General features: G+C 35.9%; 2 protein-coding genes across 2 annotated transcripts; both read left to right on the top strand.

Annotated features, from left to right (window-relative positions):
- Window positions 1–6,478: 6,478 nt before the first annotated feature.
- On the top strand, window positions 6,479–13,265 carry LOC147859142 (glyceraldehyde-3-phosphate dehydrogenase, cytosolic-like). The gene is made up of 14 exons (XM_087325616.1): window positions 6,479–6,754; window positions 8,350–8,420; window positions 9,736–9,782; window positions 9,878–9,904; window positions 9,989–10,089; window positions 10,279–10,391; window positions 10,482–10,581; window positions 11,147–11,293; window positions 11,429–11,489; window positions 11,753–11,850; window positions 12,058–12,200; window positions 12,433–12,516; window positions 12,641–12,730; window positions 12,850–13,265. Exons 1-14 carry the CDS (start codon window positions 6,632–6,634, stop codon window positions 12,902–12,904), a joined length of 1,260 nt encoding a protein of 419 aa, XP_087181742.1. The 5' UTR covers window positions 6,479–6,631; the 3' UTR covers window positions 12,905–13,265.
- A 1,822-nt stretch (window positions 13,266–15,087) lies between these two features.
- LOC147859141 (Protein kinase superfamily protein) lies at window positions 15,088–19,130 on the top strand. Its single transcript, XM_087326424.1, has 8 exons — window positions 15,088–15,245; window positions 15,716–15,795; window positions 16,736–16,849; window positions 16,931–17,084; window positions 17,173–17,297; window positions 18,036–18,149; window positions 18,269–18,341; window positions 18,906–19,130. Exons 2-8 carry the CDS (start codon window positions 15,718–15,720, stop codon window positions 18,941–18,943), a joined length of 696 nt encoding a protein of 231 aa, XP_087182550.1. The 5' UTR covers window positions 15,088–15,245; window positions 15,716–15,717; the 3' UTR covers window positions 18,944–19,130.
- Window positions 19,131–22,086: the final 2,956 nt, after the last annotated feature.

Raw genomic sequence — 22,086 nt, 5'->3', positions numbered from 1 at the left:
AGGAGAAAGAGATGGAGAAGAAGAAGAATAGGAAGAAATGAGGAGTGAAGCGTTGCAGGAATGAGCATGGGCACGCTACAGAAGATCGTTGGGGGCGTCTGTTCATCGTCATGTTCATTTTTTTCTTTTTGTGCAGTTATTTTCCTTTTGTTTGCCTCGCAAACTCAGAAAAATAAATCCCTTTCTGTCTTGTCTGTCTGTTTGTTTGTGTTTATTTTATTTTGTCCCTCGTGTTTGTTGTTAAAGATAGAGAGCCAAGGCGGCCGGCCGGTCATTTATTTAGCCGGTCATTAGCCTCGATCGATCCAACACTCTACCGCACTCGCTTTGTCCGCCATGCTCCTCGTTGGAGCCGTTCGTTCATATTATTATTAGCCTTGGGCCCTCACACACCGTTGCCTTCGTTCGCCATGTGGATTTGTTGCCCCTACTTTTGCAATTAGTAACCGATACAATTAGCATAGCCCATTCGACTAGCACCGCTCTATGACCCACAAAGAACCCGACCTCTTTTATCTCCTGTCAAAATATCCCCGCTCTTGTAACCCGTTTAATGCCTTCAAAGTTCCCCTTAACACGTTGCGAGAGTTTGTTTAAGCCCCTGTGTTTGCCTTAGCAACGGTCCACGCCCATTGTCCAATGTCATAGCATCGATCAAAGCCGTGCCTAAATGGTTCTATGTCTAGATAGAAACTTCTCGAGATCGATCCTCTAATAGCCATGAATATACCATCTATGTTTGCAAATGTTGTGATGGGGGTTTACTAGGTCGGAATTGGTACACTTAATAGGTTTTGTTTGCATGTTCTTTTATGGATCCTTTTTAGATGTTTTCATTGTCTCCTCATGGTTGGAAACACATGATAATTTAGGGTCACAAATATACCCAAAACCACTTTTTCAGACCCATTTTGGTTTTTATGGAAATCTAATGCACAAAACAACATCGCATATGCATTTTAGTTAAGAGTGGAAAGTTTTATATTAGATGTTATGTTACAAGCTCGTTGAGCAAACACATTTATTCGAAAAAAGAAGCCTATGACTAATCATGTGGAGGATGCTTGTGAGCACAAATCTTCCAAGGATTATTGTGAGCTTGAATCTTCCATTATACCACCATCCTCATCAAGCAAGTATTGCTCAAGAGAAGAAAAAAAAAAGTTTTCCGTATGTCCTTGAGCTTAGGAGCTATGATATGAGGGATTTCCATGGTATTCCTTGTGTTCAAACATTTGGACATGGAGAAAACTCATAAGTTTTTAACATTACTATTTATGATCACCTATGGATAGGGAGTATGTTACGTTGTATCTCAATGTGCTCCTTCTCATATATGTAGACATGAGGTAGCATGGTATCATAGACTATAGCTATTAGCAACCTTTACTAATCCAGGAGGTAGTCATTGTTATATTGTGGTATTTGAATAGACACACATAAGATGGGAGAGGTTAGTTATGAGCCAAAATTTCTAGAAGGTAGTCAACATTTCATGCTAGGAGACTAAATAAATGAAGGTGGATGCTACTATAGAACTAATTGCAAAGTATTTTTGGTAATTGAATCAGACTCCATAAATTCCTACACAATCTATAAAGAGAAGGCAAGGAACTTTGGAATGGTCATTCTTTGTCCAAGATATTTGGGAATTTGAGAGAACAATTTCAAAGGCACTTTTTGAATATGTTCATCAAGGACAATGACTAATCCTTCTTCTTTTTTGCGGGGGATTGTTTTTTCATGTCATTTCAAACATTAAGACATTTCTTTATGCATGAACTCTCCAACTAATTTTCTCCTTTTTCCTTCTTATAGACCACTTATAGAAATATCAGAGTACCTCGAGTATGAAAAAAGAGAGAGAGATGTATGTAGCTCAGATGGCCCTACATTCCACAATGGCATCTAGTGAATTAAGAGATAATGTATGAAGTATATAATAGAGAGGTGAGTAAAATTGGGTTTCAACCCCAAGACATAGTGACTTGTCATAGTGTAACAACTTACCAATAGGGTAAGCTAATTACAATAATAAAAAAGAAGAAGAGATACGTATATAATAGAGAGAAGAAGACATAGTGGCTTATAGTGTAACAACTTACCGATAGGGTAAGCTAATTACGATGAGAGAAAGAGATTCTTTTCTCAGCGGAGTGTTAGTTTTGCCTATAGGCAATTCAACATGTTCCACTACCCATTGTAAGTAGTGTTTTTCACACACATTTATTAAAAAAAGAAAAGAGATAGAGAGGTATTCACATGGCTTTTGTATGTTACACATGCAAGCCATTGTTTTCTCAAAGGTCTCATTCAAACTTAATTGCTAAGAAAAAATCCATGTGGGGAAACCTTTCCTTAATGTTCTATGTTTATGTGCACATTACGGCATGGTTCGGACTAAATAATCATGTATAAATACATGTTATGTCACAATATTATTGGTTGTAAATATAGTGAATTTTCAATGACCTCCCTTGTTGTATGTTCAAATGCATGCTATGTTAGCTCTAAAGTCTAATCAAGATAGGACAACAATTTTATATAAATACATGCGATTATGGCACAAAAGTGGAACATACACCTTTTTGTTCAATTCAATATGGTTGGACAAACGTGTCTTGGATGGACAAGAAAGGAAAGTATGCCAAGTAAGGTTAAACTCTTGTTCATTGTATGCTCACACACATGCCAATATTATTTCAAGGGACTATTCGAATTAAAGGCTAAACATAAATCCATATTGGTGTTCATAAAAACATTAGATGTGAAAATGTGATTTTGGGGCTAGACATCACAGATACACAAATGTGTTGAGTATGATCAAACACCATGACTTGTTTTAGATAGCCGCTTTGGGCATCACCTTTTCGCGAAAATCCAATCCATTCTCTTTGACAACTATATACATGGTAATGAGGTTTGAATCTCCACTAAAAGTCCAACAAAAATGGGTCATATGGATATGGAAATTGGTATAGAGCAATGCAAGAAAAGAAAAAGAAAAAGGTGATGCCTTCAAATAGTAGGAACAACCAAAGTGAGGGGAAACAATGATTCTAGTTCTAATGATCATGAAAGAAAATGACAAGTGAATAGTTTTTGTATTTTATGTTCAGCCAAGATTGATGATCTTTCCATTCGAATGGTGGTGGAAAAGTTCATGACTGTGAGACACATAGTACATTTTTAATAACTCACGTTTCCTTAAACTAGTATGTTATTATAAAGTTCATATTTCATCCCATAGTAGAGAATCTACAAGAGAATGTAGTTTTGTCGTTTTAAGACTTTGCACACACATGATATGCATAAAGTGGTTGACAAATGTTTATGAAGCAAGATGCTCTCGAATTTACAACATTGTCCAAATAATTTTGTTAGACACGGTTGAAGTAAACTATGACTAATTTTAGGGTTCACAAAGCAAATGAATGACCTATTAATGTTGGAGTATACCACCATTGAAGCGAAATGTTTGTGGATAGACCAATGACCATGTTGTAGTTGATTATGCTAAAGCATGGACATACCTCGTTGAAGAATGAGTAGTGACTATTTAGAAGACTAGACTAAATTAGTTGTTTGTATGTACATGTTTTGGCAGTAATCGACGAGAAGTTTGATGTGGACTTGATGAAGTAAAATATATGTTTTTGGATAAGGATGAGTGATGACGGTGTGGGGGGCGAAGCATACTCTCGTGAGGGTATGAGGAAACAAGACTCATTGTATTGTTGTATGTGCGAGATTTGGGTGGTATTTGGCAAGGTGAATGATGTGGACTTAAGGAAGTAGAATTTATGTTTTGGATAAGGATGATGATGGTGTGGAGGTCGAAGCATATTCTCATGAGGAGACGAGGAGGACTTTACACGCATTTTATTGTTTATGTGCAGGAATTTGGTGGTATTCGGCGAGATAGTTCATGAGGACTTAACGAAGCAATTTTTATGTTTTTGATAAGGATGAGCGATGATGGTGTGGGGCTGACGAATAAGCTCATGAGGAGAGGAGGAAACTTGACTTAATTTGTTGTTGTGTATGTATAGGATTTTGGTGTAATCCAGCAAGATGGTTGATGTGGAAAGAGGAAGCATAATTATTGATTTTACAGTCACAATGTGAATAGTGGTTCTCTTGAAAAACCAAACAAAGTAGTTGATCTTCTTCAAATACGAGATGTACAAGTTGAAGAAGTATTGAATGGCTCATAACTATGACCTCAAAGGGCTTCTTTCTGAATAGAGATACTTTTGTTGTTGTCTATGGATATGGATACCTTGCAATGTGTATAGGGAATAAATTGTAATTACTGGACAATTTTCTCTATGTTCGAGTACATAGATTTGTTTCCTCAGCCATTATCTTACACAAGACGGGGTTGGGGAAAAAATACTTTGTATGTTGAACTGTTATGACCTTTCTATATAACTAATGGAAGGATATTTTGTTTTGGAAAAAGAATGAGTAGTGACTCTAGATGTTAAAGAAAAATTAATGAATATTACAATTAAGAGTGCGCATTGTGAGTGTGAGGTCAACATTTAGATTCTTGAACTTGTTCAAGGCAAAGCATGCATTGTTAACAAGTCTCATTGCATGAGCATCAAAACCATGTCTCATATCAAAGAGATTGTGAGCTATATGGTATGGAAACAATGATAAGGATGGTGCAATAAGAGGTTGGCTTTAGCTCATTGTTAATGCACAACCATAATTGATATTGAGATAGGTTTTCTCTAATCCTAATGTGTTACGGGCATGACCATATAATATCCTATGGTAAGATTGTACCGTAGTATTCTATACACGAGATATTATATAGCCATGCCCGTAACATAACCATATAATATCCCGTGGTAAGATTGTACCGTAGTATTCTATACACGTGGATAAAGTATGGTTATGCCCGTAACATAATGCACTTGCTTTGAATCTCGAACACGTAGGGGGAGACACGATAGGGATCTCGACACATGATTGTGAGAGGGTGCTTAACGCACACAATTGTGTCAAATAGTGATGTCACAATCAAACGATGATGTTTGTAGAAGCGTGTATATGACCATTGTAAAGAATCAAGAGATGGATTCTTGTGAAGCGGAAGAGATACGAGTTATGTGTGTGTATGAGAGAGAGTGAGAGAGTGAGAGAGAGACAAGGAATAAGACACAAAGAATACGCAAGGTAAGAGTATATTAACAAAGGATAAAGACTCAACAAAATACAAGGTGGGAGGAGGGTGCTTTCTATAGTCACCCTCTCTCTTCATTAACTACAAGACTCATGGAGCATGGGGAATGTGAAAGCTCATAAGTTATGTGTCATAGAATATGATTTTATGACTCATACTAAATGCTAAAATACAAAGAGGTGACATAATGGTGACTCTTGACTGTTGGAGTGTCTATTCACTCTCAAGGTGAGTTCATACACTAGATCAAGTTGAGCTTGATTCTCAACAACTATGATAAGGCGCCCAACGCACCTATGGTGGCGCAATGTGATGCCATGCAATGTCGACACAAGATTATATCATGCTAATATGGTGACACATGCCACAAATACACCACAATGAACCCATTGAAATACGACCATACACACCAAAGATAACATAAAATGAAGCATGTGTAACACACTCAAATTGTTACACATGTGACATAGCTAAGAGAGACTATATGACAATAGAATAGATGTATGGGCTTTGTAACTCTTCTTGAAGGAACTTCCCAAGGAAGCACTCTTGGACATTTTTCAAGTCTTTCCAAAGTAGACCTAGGGATATACCACTATCCCATAGTTCAGGCCACCCCCACCGAGAGTGAGAGTTGTGAGCATTCATAGTCAGTGGCAAGATTTCTCCCATTACTCATGACGAGTACGACGATATTTCCAAGGGTCACGCATGCTCAGTTAAAAATAAAATAAAAATCTTTTTAGGTTATTTCCCCCGTCGTCCTCATAAAACGAAGAAGCAGATCGTCTATCTCATGTCACACAGTTCTACCGGAACAATCAAATGCATGCGCACGCAAATGCATCCTCCTCAGAAGAACTTGCTTAGTGGCAACACTCGTGGCCGATTGTGATCTCTGTCTCTATGTGTGGGTGTGTGTGTGTCTCTCTCATCCCATTATTGTAATTTGTAACCAATTCCCTCATGGGCCAAATTTGGTCTTTCTTTCTTTCTTTCTCTCTCTCTCTCTCTTTCGTGTGTGTGAAGAAACCAAACAATTTGGTGTGAAAGAGAGAGGAGGAATCATGAGACGGAAAATAAAGTTGGGAAAAACTAATTTAGAACCCTAAAAAAAAAGAAAAGGAAAAAGGGGAAAAAAAAAGAAAAAAAGGAAAAAAAGATGGAGATGACGTCGGGGCCCCACAGAACGGGAAAAAGAAACAAGGGTTTCCTCGAAACGACGAGGGCCGTCGATTCAACTACATTGATCGGACGGCTGTCATTCAAGATCCGCTTCTTCTTGTTCTCTCTCTCTCTCTCTCTCTCTTCACAGTTCGCCTTCTGCTTCTTCCATTTCTGCACAGCTGATCTTCTTCTCCCTTCCATCACTGCGGAGGAGGAATTCTTACTCTCTCTCTCTTTCTCTGTTTTTACAGTGTGTTCAGAAAATCCATGGCTCTTCTTGCGCGATCTTGCATCCTCTCGTCGAAAACTGCCACCATCTCCGAGAAGACGAGGACCTTTGGATCGTCATCTTCCTCATCCTCTTCGGTTGTTCCTATTGTCAGCTCCAAGGTGCGAAATCGAAAGAAAGATCGCATTCTTTTCTGTACATTTTCTCATCTATCATTTTGCATTCGATTTGAGTCGTTTTGGTTTGGATTCATCCATCATTTTTTTTTTGTCACGTAAGCTAGTCATTGAGGTTCGGATCAATCATCTACTATCTTTGCTCAGGAATCTAGCCCTTTTTAAGTTTGGATTTTTAGTTATTGAGGTGTCCATTTTTGCTATATTTTTTTGTCTCCTCGCGTGCATGCAAAGTAAAGTTTATATTTTTTTGCTTCGGAGTCTATCTATTTACCATTTGCTTAGAATTCCAATCATCTATGTTCGGATCTGGTCATGCAATTCCAGATTCTAGTTATTTAGTTGGTGTTCTTCGATACTGCTCGCAAAGTAAAGCTGATACTTTTCTGGTCCCTTTCTCGTGTTTTGCTTGTTTAGGGGTTTGGCCATTTAGGCTCGGATTGATTGATTTTACGTTCTAGTTATTTGTTTGCATATTCTCATCATCTTTTGATTCGAATTTTGGTCATTTCAGTTTGTATCTCCTCATTTCCTTGCATTTGTATTTTCTGCGACTGCTCTCTTATTATCTTTTGTGTCCAATCGTAGCTGTTTAGGTTCAGATTTCAGATCATTACATTACTTCACTAATCATTTTAAATTTGCCGTTTTCTTATATCTCTTCGTGTACATGCATGGGAAAACTTGCGTTATTCTTGCTCTTTTTCTCATCAATCTTTTGCCTTCTATTGTAATAATCTAGTTTGGATCAAGCATGCTTGAATTTTTGTGCTCTTTTTTCTGATCTATCTTTGGCTTTGGATTCTAGTCAGTTTGCGTCCTATTTTAATTATTTAGATGCCATTCCTCATAATCTTCTGCTTCCTTTGTAGTTATTTTTCATTTTCGTCTTCTTCTTCTTCATGTAGAGTAAAGCTTTTAATTTTCTACCTCTCTTATCATTTTTCTTTTGCTTTGGTTGAAGATCTGTTTTTTATCATTCAAATATTTTTTTAACATCATCTTTCGAAATTTAGTTAATTATATCGTCATATTTTGTGTGCATTCCAGTTATTTAAGTGATTCTACTCATAATTTTTTACTTTATATTTTAGTAATTTAGGTTTTCTTTTCATCACCTCACGTTGTTTGTTGATTTTTTATTTGTGTTTTGTTGCATTGTTGAGATCACCACTGGCATTATAGTGTTGTTGTGGGTAATACCATGGTCCACCCATATCTTGATGTCGTTGTAAAGATTATCACTGGTGTCTTCATACTTTTGGGGATATCATCTGTATTTTTAATGCTTTTTGTATGTCACCGGTAATTTTGATGCCTTTGTATAGATTACCAGTATTTTAATCTGTTCACAAGTAAATTGCATTCCAATATTTCTTGCATTCATCAATTTTTTGATGCTTCGTAGAGAGATGTGTTCCAATATCACCGGACATTGTGAATGTTGATTTCTTTATAGAGGGACCTGTACCATACTTTCTAGAATTATGCTTGCGTAATGTTAAGTTATCCTTGAGAAATAGACACATCTTTTCAAACTTCGTGTGTTTAACTTCTGGAATGTTATATTTTACAATCAGAAACTGTCTAGTTTGAAATCAGCTGATTTCTTTGGTTCTACTTCATCCTTCAACTTGAGCTGCAATTCCAGGTAATTCAAAATCAGTTAAACGTGACTGGATGATTTAATTGATTAATTAGATGGTTCCTTTTTGTTCGCTACACTTCATTATACTAGGTTTTATTTAACTTTGGGGCAGTGAACTAGCTTCAAAGGCATAAATACAATTTAAACCTTTTTATCTCTAAATCCTTTTGGGTTAGTGGGAATGAACAAGGCTAGTGTTTCCCCTTGGGGGAAGTAGAGTGCTGATATCTCATTAAGTGAGTAAAAAAAGAAAAGATAAGCCATATGGTGCTCTCACTTGGAGGAATTTGAAACTGTATGGAGTATTTGAATCACTCGGGTGATATTTCTGAAGGAGTTGCAAAAGAAGTTGCTGTTTCCTTTGTGATTAATTGTTCCTAACATGACCTTACTACAGGAAATGTTGCAAGAAGATGTCTCTGTATGAAGATCATGAAGCTGATGGTGTTGCTTTGGGCAGTCATCAAAGCTTTGTACGACTAGGCACCCTCTTTATGCATTAGAATTTTGTAACCTCTATAGACATGGATGAGTTTCATCGATCCAGTAACCTATATAGAAATAGTGGGGGTGGGTCGCCTGGGCAGGGGGGAGGAATTTAGAGAGGACATAGTTGCAGAGAAACTGTTCCTCCTACACCTGCTTAATCTATTACCTTACAAAACATTCTGGCGCAGAGTTCACGGGAATGGCACCCGTATGGTCAGAAACTGTGAAATGTGGTCAAAAACTGACTGGGACTATTCCAGTGCTTATGGATAATTTTTAGTTCTTTCATCCCCTGTTAAGGAATAGACAACTGACAGGAACTATTCTAGTGCTTATGGATAATTTTTAGTTATTTTCTAGTGGTTTTTTTCGAAGTCATAAGATGCTAATAAAGTAAACCGACCACACTACTCAATTAATAGCTAATCTCACAAGGCAGTTAGCCTGCAAAACGTCAAATAGCCTGCAAATCTCTCTCTAAATGAATATTGAATAATTAGTTATTTATATATTATGCGTGTATGCTAAGTTCTAACAATGTATACCTGTTTTGTGTCCAATATTGCTGATTTGGTTTACTTTTCGGGGTAACTCTTTTCTCGAGTATAAACCTTGATTTTTTCATCATAGTACTTAAACACTTGGAGACATGTAACTTCTTAAAATCACTTGGAATGTCTATTCCAAAATCATCTTCTTTCTTGATATGTGAACCCAAGTCATGTACATCAATTGTGGGGAAGAAAATGTTGTGCAATAAATAGAGCAATACAAAATTTGTGAGGTTTTTTCCATTTCCCATATATTTGACTTCTTTTCATATTTGTAGATCTTATGCTGCTCCAAAGAAATCATTGACAATCTCTGCAAAATCTAGTAAGAATGGATTTCTGAAATTATTTTCCTTATCTGTAAACTGTTAATGAGTAAAAAGTTCTCTTATAGTATTTTTTTGACTTTGAAATTGACAGAGGCTGGAGTGAAAATTGGAATAAATGGTGAGTTTCATAAACAAAAGTTTTTCATTCTGTTTATCCATTGTATAATCTTTGCATGTATAGTAATTCCAATAAATTATTTAGGTTTTGGACGCATCGGAAGGCTGGTATTGAGAGTAGCATTAGCTAGAAGTGACATTGAGGTGGTGGCCATTAATGATCCTTTCATTGACACCAAATACATGGTAAAATTACGAAACTGAATTCATTGAAGTAAGACAACACCATAGATTTAGCATTAACTAATGTAGAATTTCTAAATTTTGAATCTCTCATTTAGTAATTTATCTGACCACAAAAATTGTATTGCTCATTTTAATCCATTGTACAAATGAGTAATGTAGAATTTCTGAACGCATTAGTATTTCTTTTAGGCATACATGTTTAAGTATGATTCAACACATGGAATATATGAAGACGAGATTAAGGCAATTGATGACTCAACCCTAGAGATCGGTGGCCACCCAATTAAGGTCTTTGGAAAAAGGTTAAATTCTCATGTTGCTTTGATTATTTCCCGTACAAGGTTTTGTTGAGAAGGTTAGTAGACTTACACAAATAAAGTTGATCTTTATAGAGATCCAGCTGAGATCCCTTGGAGCAGTGCTGGAGTTGACTATGTTGTTGAAGCATCTGGAGTTTTCACGACCATTGAGAAAGCATCATCACATCTCAAGGTTAGCTATTTGAAGTACTACGTCCTTGATCTATCTTTATTCACATAGAACCCAATTAATAATTCATAAATTCTCTCTATTTTTGTTTTCATCTTATCAGTCATGCTAGCATCTGTGCTTCTTAACTTAGCATGTTCAGTTTTTTAATCATATTGCAATCTGATTACCCATTTAGCATTTTATCACTCAATTAACATTTTCATCATACGTGGTCATTCCAATCTGCATAGCTCAGATCTATTGTTATTCTCATGAATCATTCTTACTTGCTCGGTCTATCTTCTGCCCTCATTTATTCATTCATTTTGCAGCGTCACATCTGATTAATCTCTCAGATATGATTCTGCTGTGTGCTTGGGTCGCAATCTGATTAATCACTCAGAATTGATATATCTTTCTATATCATAATTTTATCACTTATTTAGCATCTTAACATTATTGTAAGGTCATCATGTTTGTTCGATTTCTATTGTATTGCGATCCAATTAATCATTCATATCCGCTTTCTCTTTCTATGTTCTCACTGTATTGCTCATATTTTGTTGTGAACTGGTCTTCAATATAGGGCGGTGCGAAGAAGGTGATTATCTCAGCACCTTCAGCAGATGCTCCAATGTTTGTTATGGGTGTTAATGAAGAATCGTACAAGCCAGAAATGCAGATTGTTTCGAATGCAAGCTGCACCACAAACTGCCTTGCCCCGCTCGCTAAAGTAAGTGAAATTTGAATTCCTTTCTCTGTACAATAGATAACAGATTTTGTATCTAGTACCTGCACGTTTTATACAGTCATAGATAGGCTCTCCCATAGTAGATAAATAAAATAGTGTATATATATCATTGCGTAGGTAATTGATCTGGAGTTTGGAATCAAGGAAGGCCTTATGACAACAGTCCATGCTACTACAGGTATTGATCTATCCATCAAAATAGAGAGAGACGTAGTACATACTGTTTGCGATACAAACTCCCTATGTACACCAATAGAGATGCATGTGACCCAACATCATCATATTCTACTTAAAAATGTACAAAGCATCATATTCTACACACAAGTGTGTCCAAACCATCATATTCTAGACATTCACGCCTATATTGGCTTGTTGTTTTTATCTAATAATAAATGGCCAAAACATCACATTCTAAAGCTCTCTATTGTTGTCTATGTGTAGCCACCCAGAAGACTGTTGATGGTCCATCTTCAAAGGATTGGCGAGGTGGGCGTGGTGCTGGTCAAAATATCATTCCAAGTTCAACAGGTGCTGCCAAGGTATGGCCAAGTTTTTGTGCTGTTTGTGTATAGCATATTCTCCAGTAGTTGTATGTTCAGCAAATTTGTGCAGGCCATCAAAGGCCATATTTTCAAGTAGTTATTACTTGTCAATTGGCACATGCATGTATAGACCATATTCTCGTATGCTGCATGGGCCATATTCACAATTCAAACTAGGTATGACGTTGAATTAACATTCCCCAGGCAGTAGGCAAGGTGCTTCCACAATTGAATGGCAAACTCACTGGAATGGCATTTAGGGTGCCAACACCAAATGTTTCTGTGGTTGATTTGACGTGCCGTCTTGAGAAGGAGGCCTCCTATGACCAGATCAAATCAGCAGTGAAGTAAGCTGTAAATTACTATTGGTTTTCAAGAAATATGTAGTATTTCATATTATATATGTTTATTTTAACATTGGTATTGTTTATAAAAGAAATGATATATCATATCATATATGCACTATTTGAATATGTAATTGGTTGTAAACTCATACTATATCATATGCATTGCTTTGAATAAATATGATATAATGTCCTCACCCTATCTTTTGTCATTTCATTGTGAACTTTGACACAGGGCTGCATCAGAAGGTTCTTTGAAGGGAATTTTAGGATACACTGAAGATGATGTTGTGTCTACTGATTTTGTTGGTGATAAAAGGTATCATTTTCGTATAGACTTCATCACATCTGGAGTTAAACCTGAGCTACTTGTTTGATGTGATCTGTGTAGATCTAGCATTTTTTTTTTCTTTGGATTTTAATAATTTATGTGATCTGTGCAGATCAAGCATTTTTGATGCAAAAGCGGGTATTGCTTTAAATAATGGATTTGTTAAACTTGTGTCGTGGTATGACAATGAGTGGGGATACAGGTAAAAAATCACTGTTTCCTTTCATTTTTACTCATAATGTGAACATTTTCCTTTTCATATTGATTTGCTTGAGAAATTGTTTCTTCATTTTTCTTTGTGTTTTTCTTTGGCCTTTGCAGCAACCGTGTTGTTGATCTCATCAGTCACATTGCTGCTGTTTCTGGAAGCAAATAGCAATCTTTATGATTGTTGTAGGTCATTTTAGTGTCACGGTTTTGCTCGGAAGAAAATTTAAGTGTGAACTGTAGGTTTGCTGACTTATGAGATTTTTTGAGACTAAACAAAAAATAAGTTATTTTTCTTGAGGTTTTGTCACGCAACTTGTTGCTTCATGATATCAAGTAGCGTGTTATATCATATATTAAATAATAAGCTACTTGATTTCAAATAATATGATATAAAATATGCCAACACTGCCATGAAATAATAACTTTAACCTAGAGATTCAATATATAAGTTGTGATCTGAAGGTGTTGAGACCAGGGTTGTTCATATTTCATGCTTTGTAATAGATTTGATAACCCCATGTTTCTTATATATATATTTCCTATGCAGTTTTTATGGGGATCAAACTCTTTACGTTGATTGTTTTCTTGTGTGATTTTGTTTACTTTTATGGTATTTTGCCCTCCCAATAATAACTTCTTTTTTGAGGTAAAGAAATGTGAAAGGGGATAAAATCGTCACGAAGTCTATTGTTAATCCTTTTTGGCAATGTGCAATGGATATCAATGAAGTGAAGTGCCAATGGGTCCTTCCTTGTTGGAGAAACTTAGACAGACATAAGAATCATCACCAAGTGATCACATGTTTGGATTTGATGTATAGTGAGATCAAATGTTATTTGAACTGCTACATGAGTGGAATGGACATGGAATGGTTTCAAGAAACAACAAAGAAAATAATGGACACATTCCTTAGCTACATGCATACCACCTCATGTTTTCTACATGAATGATTTAATGTCTCTCGACAACCATTATATGCAAACTTGTGCTGCATTAATAATGAGTTAATAATCTTCTCCAACCCAAAAATTTGAGTTGTACCTCTTGGCTTTTTGCAAGCACCAGAAATGTAAAAGATGAAAGGGTATATCAACCAAAATGCATAATATCCATCATTGCACCCCACAACAATATTATATTACACATGGGGCAATCCAACATTGACGAGTTGAAATGTCACATAGTAATGAATATGAATATGTAGATTCTTACCGGCATTTATGGGACAAGATTTTGTAATTATGTCAATGGGCGTGAAACCTTCTACGTCATGGAAAGGTCATTGTTTTAATTGATAAGAGTTTTGATCTTTGCCTTATTTTGGTACTTTGAAGTCTATAAGATGATGGTTCCTCAACACCTAAAATAGACAAAATGAGGACAATTTGATTAGAATGTTGATGAAAGAGATTTGGAGAGAGGGTTATTGAGAGCATTTTTGAGAAACAAAGAAAAGTTAGGGGCTATTAGGGAAATAAAGAGAATCCCATGGGGTATCGTATAACTTTTCCATGTCTAGTATATTATTCATTTTGTGCAACCTTAGTACAAATTATGCATCCATAGGGAGAACATATGGATCCAATGTATCATGTATTGGTTGGTGAAAGTTTACATTGAAGAGATATGTGGATCATCCTTACGTCTTCTTGTAAGGTACCATGTTTCCTCGTGTGATTTCTATCTTTATGTAGGACATGAGCTAGTGGAGTATTATACAAACATAAAAGTCAACATGGATCGCATGACCATATATTTCAATGAGGAATGCTTCAATCAACAACACTCTTGCTATGGTAGTTGCGATTAGAGAATGGTAAGAGCAAGTTAGAGATCAGAGAAGCAACCCTTCTTATGAGCATTAGCTTGTGACATGGAAATAAGGTCTCGTACAATAGACTTTGGAAATAAGGTCTCCTTTTTTTTTTTTTTACCACATGCAACCGACTTGTAAAATGAGAAGCGATATCTTGATGGCGAGTTCTTGTTTTGCTACCGTAATCTGGGCAATATGTAAGGAAGGGCTGAAGCACAAATTGGGATGTTGTGGAAGAGGAGGCCCCCCCCCTGCGACAGGGTCTCGTCTCTAGGCCCAAGTGTTTCTTGTGGTTTTGGGCACACAGGAAAGAAAAGACCTAAAAGGGGTGTTAAAGAATTGAGAGATCAGAAGTAAAAGGAAGAAAAACATAAGAACCCATAATGAATGAATGAATATATGTATATGCATCTAAAACAAGAAGATGAGACAATCAGATTGACATATCATATGTAGATATAGAATATATATGTACATATTATTATGTAGTAGTAGATAGATAGATGGATTAGATAGATATATGTACATATACATATAAATAGAGGTGATCAAAAGAATGTGAGGGGAAATTCATCCCTCCCATTTTTCTCCCAAAACCCTTGCCCCCCTCTCTCTGTCTCTCTGTCTGAGGTTTCTATCCATCTCAGGAATTACAGAACCGAGCTCCAGATTGGAGTGTCATTTGCTTATGGTACCTCTCTCTCTCTCTCTCTCTCTGTGCGTGTTTCTGCCTGTCTCTTCTAGTGATTTATGGAAACGATTTTTTTTCTTCTTCTCTTCCTGTGCATGTATGAAATTTTTTTGTACTTCTGGAAGTTTCCAGCTCTTTTGTTAACCAAAGTTTCTCAAGTCTCAGCATGGAATTTAGCTTCTGTATTTCACATTCCATCATCGAGTTTTGACGTCCCTTCATATTTTCATGCGTGTTTTTTGAGAAATTGTGCTTCTTGATTGGCCTAATGAAGTATGCATAGCAATGTATGGTTAATTGTCCTTCTTTATTTTAAATTGATGAGCTTATTAACTTTTATGGACAACTTAGAATGCATAAAACATTCAAGAAAACCTAACCTAACCATATGCAACAAATCCTTATACAGTAATGGTTCGTGAACTTTCTCTTCTTCTTACATATTTACTTATCTATATACATATGTAAAGCTATGACGATGGACACATTAGTTGAAGAAGGAATAGACCTTGTACATCAAGGGAAGCTCATACAACAAGGAGCTGAAGCTGTGAGTACTCTTTTCCCTCCCTCTCTTTCTATATGTATACATAGGGTTTTTGGATTTAGAATCTATGTATATCTATGAATTTCCTATGGGACAATGTATGACATGGAGCAGAAATGAAGAAAAATTTGTTGAAGAGAAAAACGATCAGGTTTGAAGTTTAGAATTTCAATGGCGATACTTTCAAATTTTGCTAGTGGAAATGATGCTAATCTAGGTTTTCCTTCAAACACTGAGATAGATACTAGATGATTGGGACAATATTAATGACTGATATATATAGGGATGGCAATACCTTAAGTTCAATTTATTTTTCATGAAAATTCAAGGAAGTTGAAGTTGTGAAAATAGTTCAGTAGCATCCACTTCGTCAAAAGATGTTTTTAGGACTTATGTGTTAGATGTTTTTTAGGACTTGCATGTTAGTAATATATGTTTACTAAATGTTAGCTCATTCATTCCATTTGTGATTGGAGGGAAACTCAAGCCCAAGATATTTGAAACTTTCTACAGATTCAAGTGGTTTGTTATTGTACCGAATGCATCATATATTCTTATCTTGCATCTTCACAAGCATAACCTTCATTTTGGATATGTTAACACTTATCTTACTATTTATACAAAACTTTTCCAATACACTCATAAGTTTTTGGGCATCTTCTAAAGTATTTGCAAAAAGCACCACATCATCTACTTACGACAAAAGCATGGTTACTACATTCCCAATGGCAACCTCTTCAATGAATGCATGATTACTACTTTCCCAATGACAACCTCTTCAATGTCTTCATCCTTTACAAACTTGGAAACCATTTGTTCATCAATACATTGACCAAGTATAGTTGGAGAGAGAGAGAGAGGGGGAGAGAGAGAGAGGGGGAGAGGGGGAGAGAGAGAGAGAGAGAGAGAGAGAGAGAGAGAGATATGCCATTTGTCTCTGCAGCGTGTGTATGAAACCACCTTCCTCGGAAGAAGGGCAATTGTGAAAGAGCGCTTCAGCAAGAAATATCGACATCCTATTTTGGATGCGAAAATTACGCAGAGGCGCCTCTATGGGGTAAGCCACACTGAAATGGGTACATTCAAAATAACTTATTTGACTTGTTTTCTAGTCTTGAATCTGTGAAAAAATGTTCAGGAAGCAAGGAGTATTGCAAAGGCTAGGAGACTTGGTGTTGCCACACCAGCTCTCTTTGCTGTAGATTCGGTTTTACACACCATAACCTTGGAATATGTGGGTGGCACATCTGTCAAGGACGTCTTACTTCGATCTGAACCACTTCCTAGCCTTGGTATGTTATAGTTCCTCGATTACCTTCTCTTCTTCCACATTTATAAATTTTGCATAATAAAGGAGTCATCTATCTTTCTAAATCATAGGGGGAAAGTTGGAGCAAATTGCATCAAAGATAGGTTTAGCCATAGCTCGAATGCATGATGGTGGGCTAATACATGGTGACCTAACAACTTCGAACATGTTGATCAACAACGAGACAGAAGAACTGGTGTGCTTTCTTCTCAATTTCTAAACAAACCTGGAAGTAGAATTGGAGGGATGCTTTAAAGGCGGAAATACGAAATACTTTTGTATGTTAGTTGCATTCTCAAACTATCATACATACTTGCAGTGAAACTATGAAATGTGTTGCATCCATTTTTCACCTTTCGCAAGTGCTGGAGGAAATGAAGTAGGCCCTAATCTGTTTATAACAAAATTGGTAGTAATTCAAAGCGAGATAAGTTTCTATGAATTCTTCTACATCTGAATTTGAGTAGTTATTGTAGGTTAAATAAATCTAAGGTTGACTAATGCTTATGCTCGTTCCTCACTAATGATAGTAGGGTTTGGTTTTACATGTCATGTGTGACTTGGTTGTTTTTAGTTCATACCAACAAACGTCTAGTTTTTAAGCTTGATATCATATTTGGAGTTCTATTCAAGTTTTGTGTGGGAAAGCAAATTTTGTTACATGATTCAACATGAACTCCTGGCCCATGCAAAGATAGAAATCACATGAGGAAACATGGTATTCACATTTCTTCAATGCATATTTTGACCAACTAATACATAATATGCTGTATCTATACTTATCCATGTGAAGCAAAATTTTATGTTAAAATAGCTATTATATTTCCCTTAGTTTTCAGTTGCCATATGGCACCTCTGTTATTTTACCTTCATAACTCTCCACTAATTAAGTTTGTTACATTTAACTATTTATATGGTGCTCGTTCTACAACAGATAATGATTGACTTTGGGCTCAGCTTTACATCTTCGCTTGCTGAAGATAAGGCAGTTGATTTATATGTGCTTGAGAGAGCTTTGCTGTCTCTTCATTCATCATCTGGTGATGTTGTGAGTGAAACCAAATTTGTTATGAACTCTTATTTTCTGTAAGATAAAGTCCAAAATGATTGACTCTAAAAGAGAGCGGTCTTTGTATATTATTAATGTTCTGGCTATTATGTCTACAGATGGAACTTATTATTGCAACTTACAAAAAATCCTCAAAGCTGTGGTGTGCTACTATGAACAAACTAGCACAAGGTACCCTTCACTGCGTCTTTATAAATGATGATGTTTGGTATGCATTATATATTACTTTCAGTGATTATTCGGATAAAGCACAATAGTTAATAGTGACTGTATATGTAGACGATTTATGGTAGTATTACTCATATGATGGTGGAATGCTGAACATTAATGAACCAAGGAAAACATCCTGACTTTTTCTTTCTTTTTTCTCCTGCCCCTAGCTTTTCTCTATTCCCATTTCTCTATTTCCATTCTCCTTGGTGAAACCCCTCTTATAAATTTATGGTCAATACACCTCTTCTCAATTATACAGTCAATTTATTCTTGTTTTATCTTGTGGGGGGTTAACCAGAGAAATTTTGGGAAATAGATCAATCTTTAGGGGCATTTGGGGTAATAAAAAACTTTGGTATTTCAGATGTTCTCCCTATTTAAATGATTCACTGTCTACATAATCAATCCATTGTGATGATGATGCTTCTCACATGGCGCTTTCTATTTGAGGTTGTAATTTTTTCAATTTTGTTCATTTGAATTTAATCATCACATCTGAATAAGGAATTATTTCGCTTGCAGTTCGGTTAAGGGGAAGGAAGCGTGCCATGATAGGATAATCTTAAAACACTCATGACAATGGGAAACTGAGGTTCTATGTATCTTCTTATTGGCATGTCCTCTGCAAAGGAAGCCATTCAAAAAAATAGAGATGAAAATATTGCTTTGATTTTGAAGAACAAAGTTATTTTGTAGTATCACTTGAATTTGATATATCCATAAATTCAATCTGATTTCGTTGTATTCTATGATATGCCTTCATGGTCAAATTTGCAAAACGGGCGCATTCATTGAGACATCATGAAGCAGGTGCAAATGCATCCCATCTTCCAAACCATTTTTGCATATCTTGCGTCTGTTTGAAATTCCATGAGTAAACTCCAAGTAACGATCTGATTAGTTGCATCAATGTGGAAGTCAATAGTTTGATGCCAATTAAAGATAAGTAATCATTCAAAGACATGATCTAGATGAAATTCAATAATATTGGTAGACATTGTTATGCCAACATGATACTTTGAATTCATGATTAGTGTTGCTATTGGTTCAAACAAAAATGCTTGCCCCAATACCTATGTGTTATGTTGACTTCCTAAATATGGAATAGTTTTGATGAGTTCTTACATGATAAATATTACTCAGCGATGCACTTGTTTCCTATTGAAATGGGAGATCATAATGTGTTTGCAAGTGGGATAAATTGAAGTTGAAACATGTTTGCAAATGTGTTTGTCATAATGTATATCTTTTCTCCAATGGCATGAATATGAATAATGAACTTCATACTATTCTAATTCCATCATGATGCATTCATTTGTTTGACATATGATTTTAGAGTCTAAATGGTATTGAACTTTTGATTCTCTTTCACGTGGGAAAACAATTACTTGGGTAATGACATGTATGAGATTTGTGTTCAAATTTTGTTGTGTGTTCTATGAGTGCTTGGGTAAGGAGATGGGTAGTATGAGTGTTTTATTTTTCATGTGATCTTTTGCATGTAGAATGTAGGGGCGATTCGACAACAAAGAGAAGTCAATGTCATGACAAGGAACAACATGCGTTAAGCTGTCTTCATAATGCATTCCTTTTCATACGAAAGTTTTACACTTGAAATATTTATAGTTACAAACTACACTCTCTAAGGACCCGTTATAGAAGTTTGTTCGGGAAAGCTCTCTTATCAGATCCCTTAAAATATTTTGTTTGGCATCCGCTCTCTAGTGAAGCACAAAACTGTGGGTCCATGAGAGATCCATACGGTCTTAAAGTCTATGTTATCATTGGAACTCCACAATGGAAGATGGTTCCCATGTTCTTATGAAATTCCCACTCTAATGCAGTACACAACCGTAAACTGCATGTCCATGAGAAATCCATCTGGTCTTAGAATTCTATGTTATCATTGGAACATCATGAGAGTTCCCATGTACTTTATGATAATGCTATGAATAGATCAAGTGGATTCCTTTGTTCTATGTTTGCCATGTAGCATAACATGGATCATACAATGTAGGAACCACAACTTGAAAGCATTGCATGTGTAAATCATAACAAGTGACAACCTTTCCAACCGCTCATGAAAGCCACATGCATGATGTATGCCTCATGACATTCAAATGACGACGTAAACATTGATGACTCTATGAGGCCAATAATGTTATTTTCACCACCATAGTCTAGTTTGAAGCACACTAGCTTTTGTATCTTAGGGACATTAGGAACTTCACTCTTCAATGTTCATTCCTCAAAGTTCAATGTAGTGAGGAAACTCTTACATTTGACAGATATAAGGAAGGGAAGCCACTTCTATTAAATCGTTTGTTTTGAAATGAACTATCTGTTAAACAATTTGTTTACAAAGCTAAATTTTAAATTGATTTTGTTGAGAGACAAACATAATCCTTGCAAAACTAGTGCCCATAAAACATTAACAATATCTTCACACACCCTGCCTTTAGGGTCCATGGGTGATGTGGTTTAATGAGATTTGGTTAATGTGGATTTATGAAGTACATGGACTAATTATAACTCCGGTAATAAAATGTTGTGCTCTTGTGACAAACTAGGAAGAGAAAGCAATCAAATAATAGAAGTCATTTCAGAGATGAACATTTCAATGGCTGATTGATATTGCTAGATATCATTATTAAAAATAAACAAAAAGCAATTATCATCCATTAATAAAAGTAAATGCCTTGACCCCGATCACATGTGTTCTTTATCTTGAAAAATGTCTCTCATAATACCAATTTCATAGTAGGGAACCACATTAAACCAAGCCCTCAACATTATGGTTCAAAGTCTCAATGAACCCCCGCTGGCTTTATTTTCCATTTCAAAGTCTCAAAATGACCATTTTGAATTTGCCAACATTGTGCCAATTGTGAAAATTCAAATTACAAATCATCTTTGGGCATGCTCAAAAACTTGTCAAATTTATAGTGCAACAAATAGACAAGACGAAACTATCTCAAAAACAATTTAGTGCAAGAACATGACATGACAAAACTAGCTCATAAAAATAGGACCTTAATACACCTCGAAGAAAAACAATGTAAGAATCAAGAGCAAAACATAACTCACAGTTCTAATATTAAAATAACATAAATGCTTGAGAAACAAATACCTAACATAAGTATATAACACAAAGACATGACATGGAATAGCCGAACATATCATGGAAGCACCAACATTCTTAAAGAGAACATAACATTGCACTTTGGCATAACTTACAAATAAACGAAATATTCAAAAAATACAATTCATAGTGGTACAATGTACTATATAGTTTGTGAGTATGTCATATTTATCCCTTACTAGAACACGATTATACTCAAAGTTGTTGTGGCTACTTGATGACCGTATATTTGTAGACGTTTCACTTTGAGTTGTATGCCAAGGGCCTCAACAACATCTTGTAATGAGAGTGACAGGCCGCCTCCATAGCATGATGAAGGTGATTAAAAAGGACAACAATGAGAAGACTCATTGACTTGCATGTTTTGTCTTGAACAAGTTTGTGAGTCATGAATAGCATACTTTATTGCAACATTCCACCTTAAATCACATTAGAGGTTGTTTTCCTCACATTCAACACTAACCTACACTACATATTTCCCTCCCAAGTTACATTAGTCCAATATGTTGTATTTGGCCATTGAGAATGATGATAAAATTAGTCTATCTATGTTTGTCAGTA

This window comes from Azolla caroliniana, unplaced genomic scaffold (genome assembly GCF_043228905.1).
Source record: "Azolla caroliniana isolate FFs.n. ecotype wild unplaced genomic scaffold, voAzoCaro1.0.p SCAF_10, whole genome shotgun sequence".
Taxonomy (NCBI): domain Eukaryota; kingdom Viridiplantae; phylum Streptophyta; class Polypodiopsida; order Salviniales; family Salviniaceae; genus Azolla; species Azolla caroliniana.
The sequence above is the reverse complement of the archived record's forward strand: the minus strand, read 5'-3'. Positions and strand labels throughout refer to the sequence as shown.

Coding starts and splice junctions, on each gene's coding strand:
- LOC147859142 (XM_087325616.1), top strand. CDS start 6,632: ATGGCTCTTCTTGCGCGATCTTGCATCCTCTCGTCGAAAACTGCCACC. Junction 10,090..10,278: donor TCATTGACACCAAATACATG/GTAAAATTACGA, acceptor TATTTCTTTTAG/GCATACATGTTTAAGTATGA. Junction 10,392..10,481: donor ATTAAGGTCTTTGGAAAAAG/GTTAAATTCTCA, acceptor TGATCTTTATAG/AGATCCAGCTGAGATCCCTT.
- LOC147859141 (XM_087326424.1), top strand. CDS start 15,718: ATGACGATGGACACATTAGTTGAAGAAGGAATAGACCTTGTACATCAA. Junction 17,085..17,172: donor TGAACCACTTCCTAGCCTTG/GTATGTTATAGT, acceptor TCTAAATCATAG/GGGGAAAGTTGGAGCAAATT. Junction 17,298..18,035: donor ACAACGAGACAGAAGAACTG/GTGTGCTTTCTT, acceptor GTTCTACAACAG/ATAATGATTGACTTTGGGCT.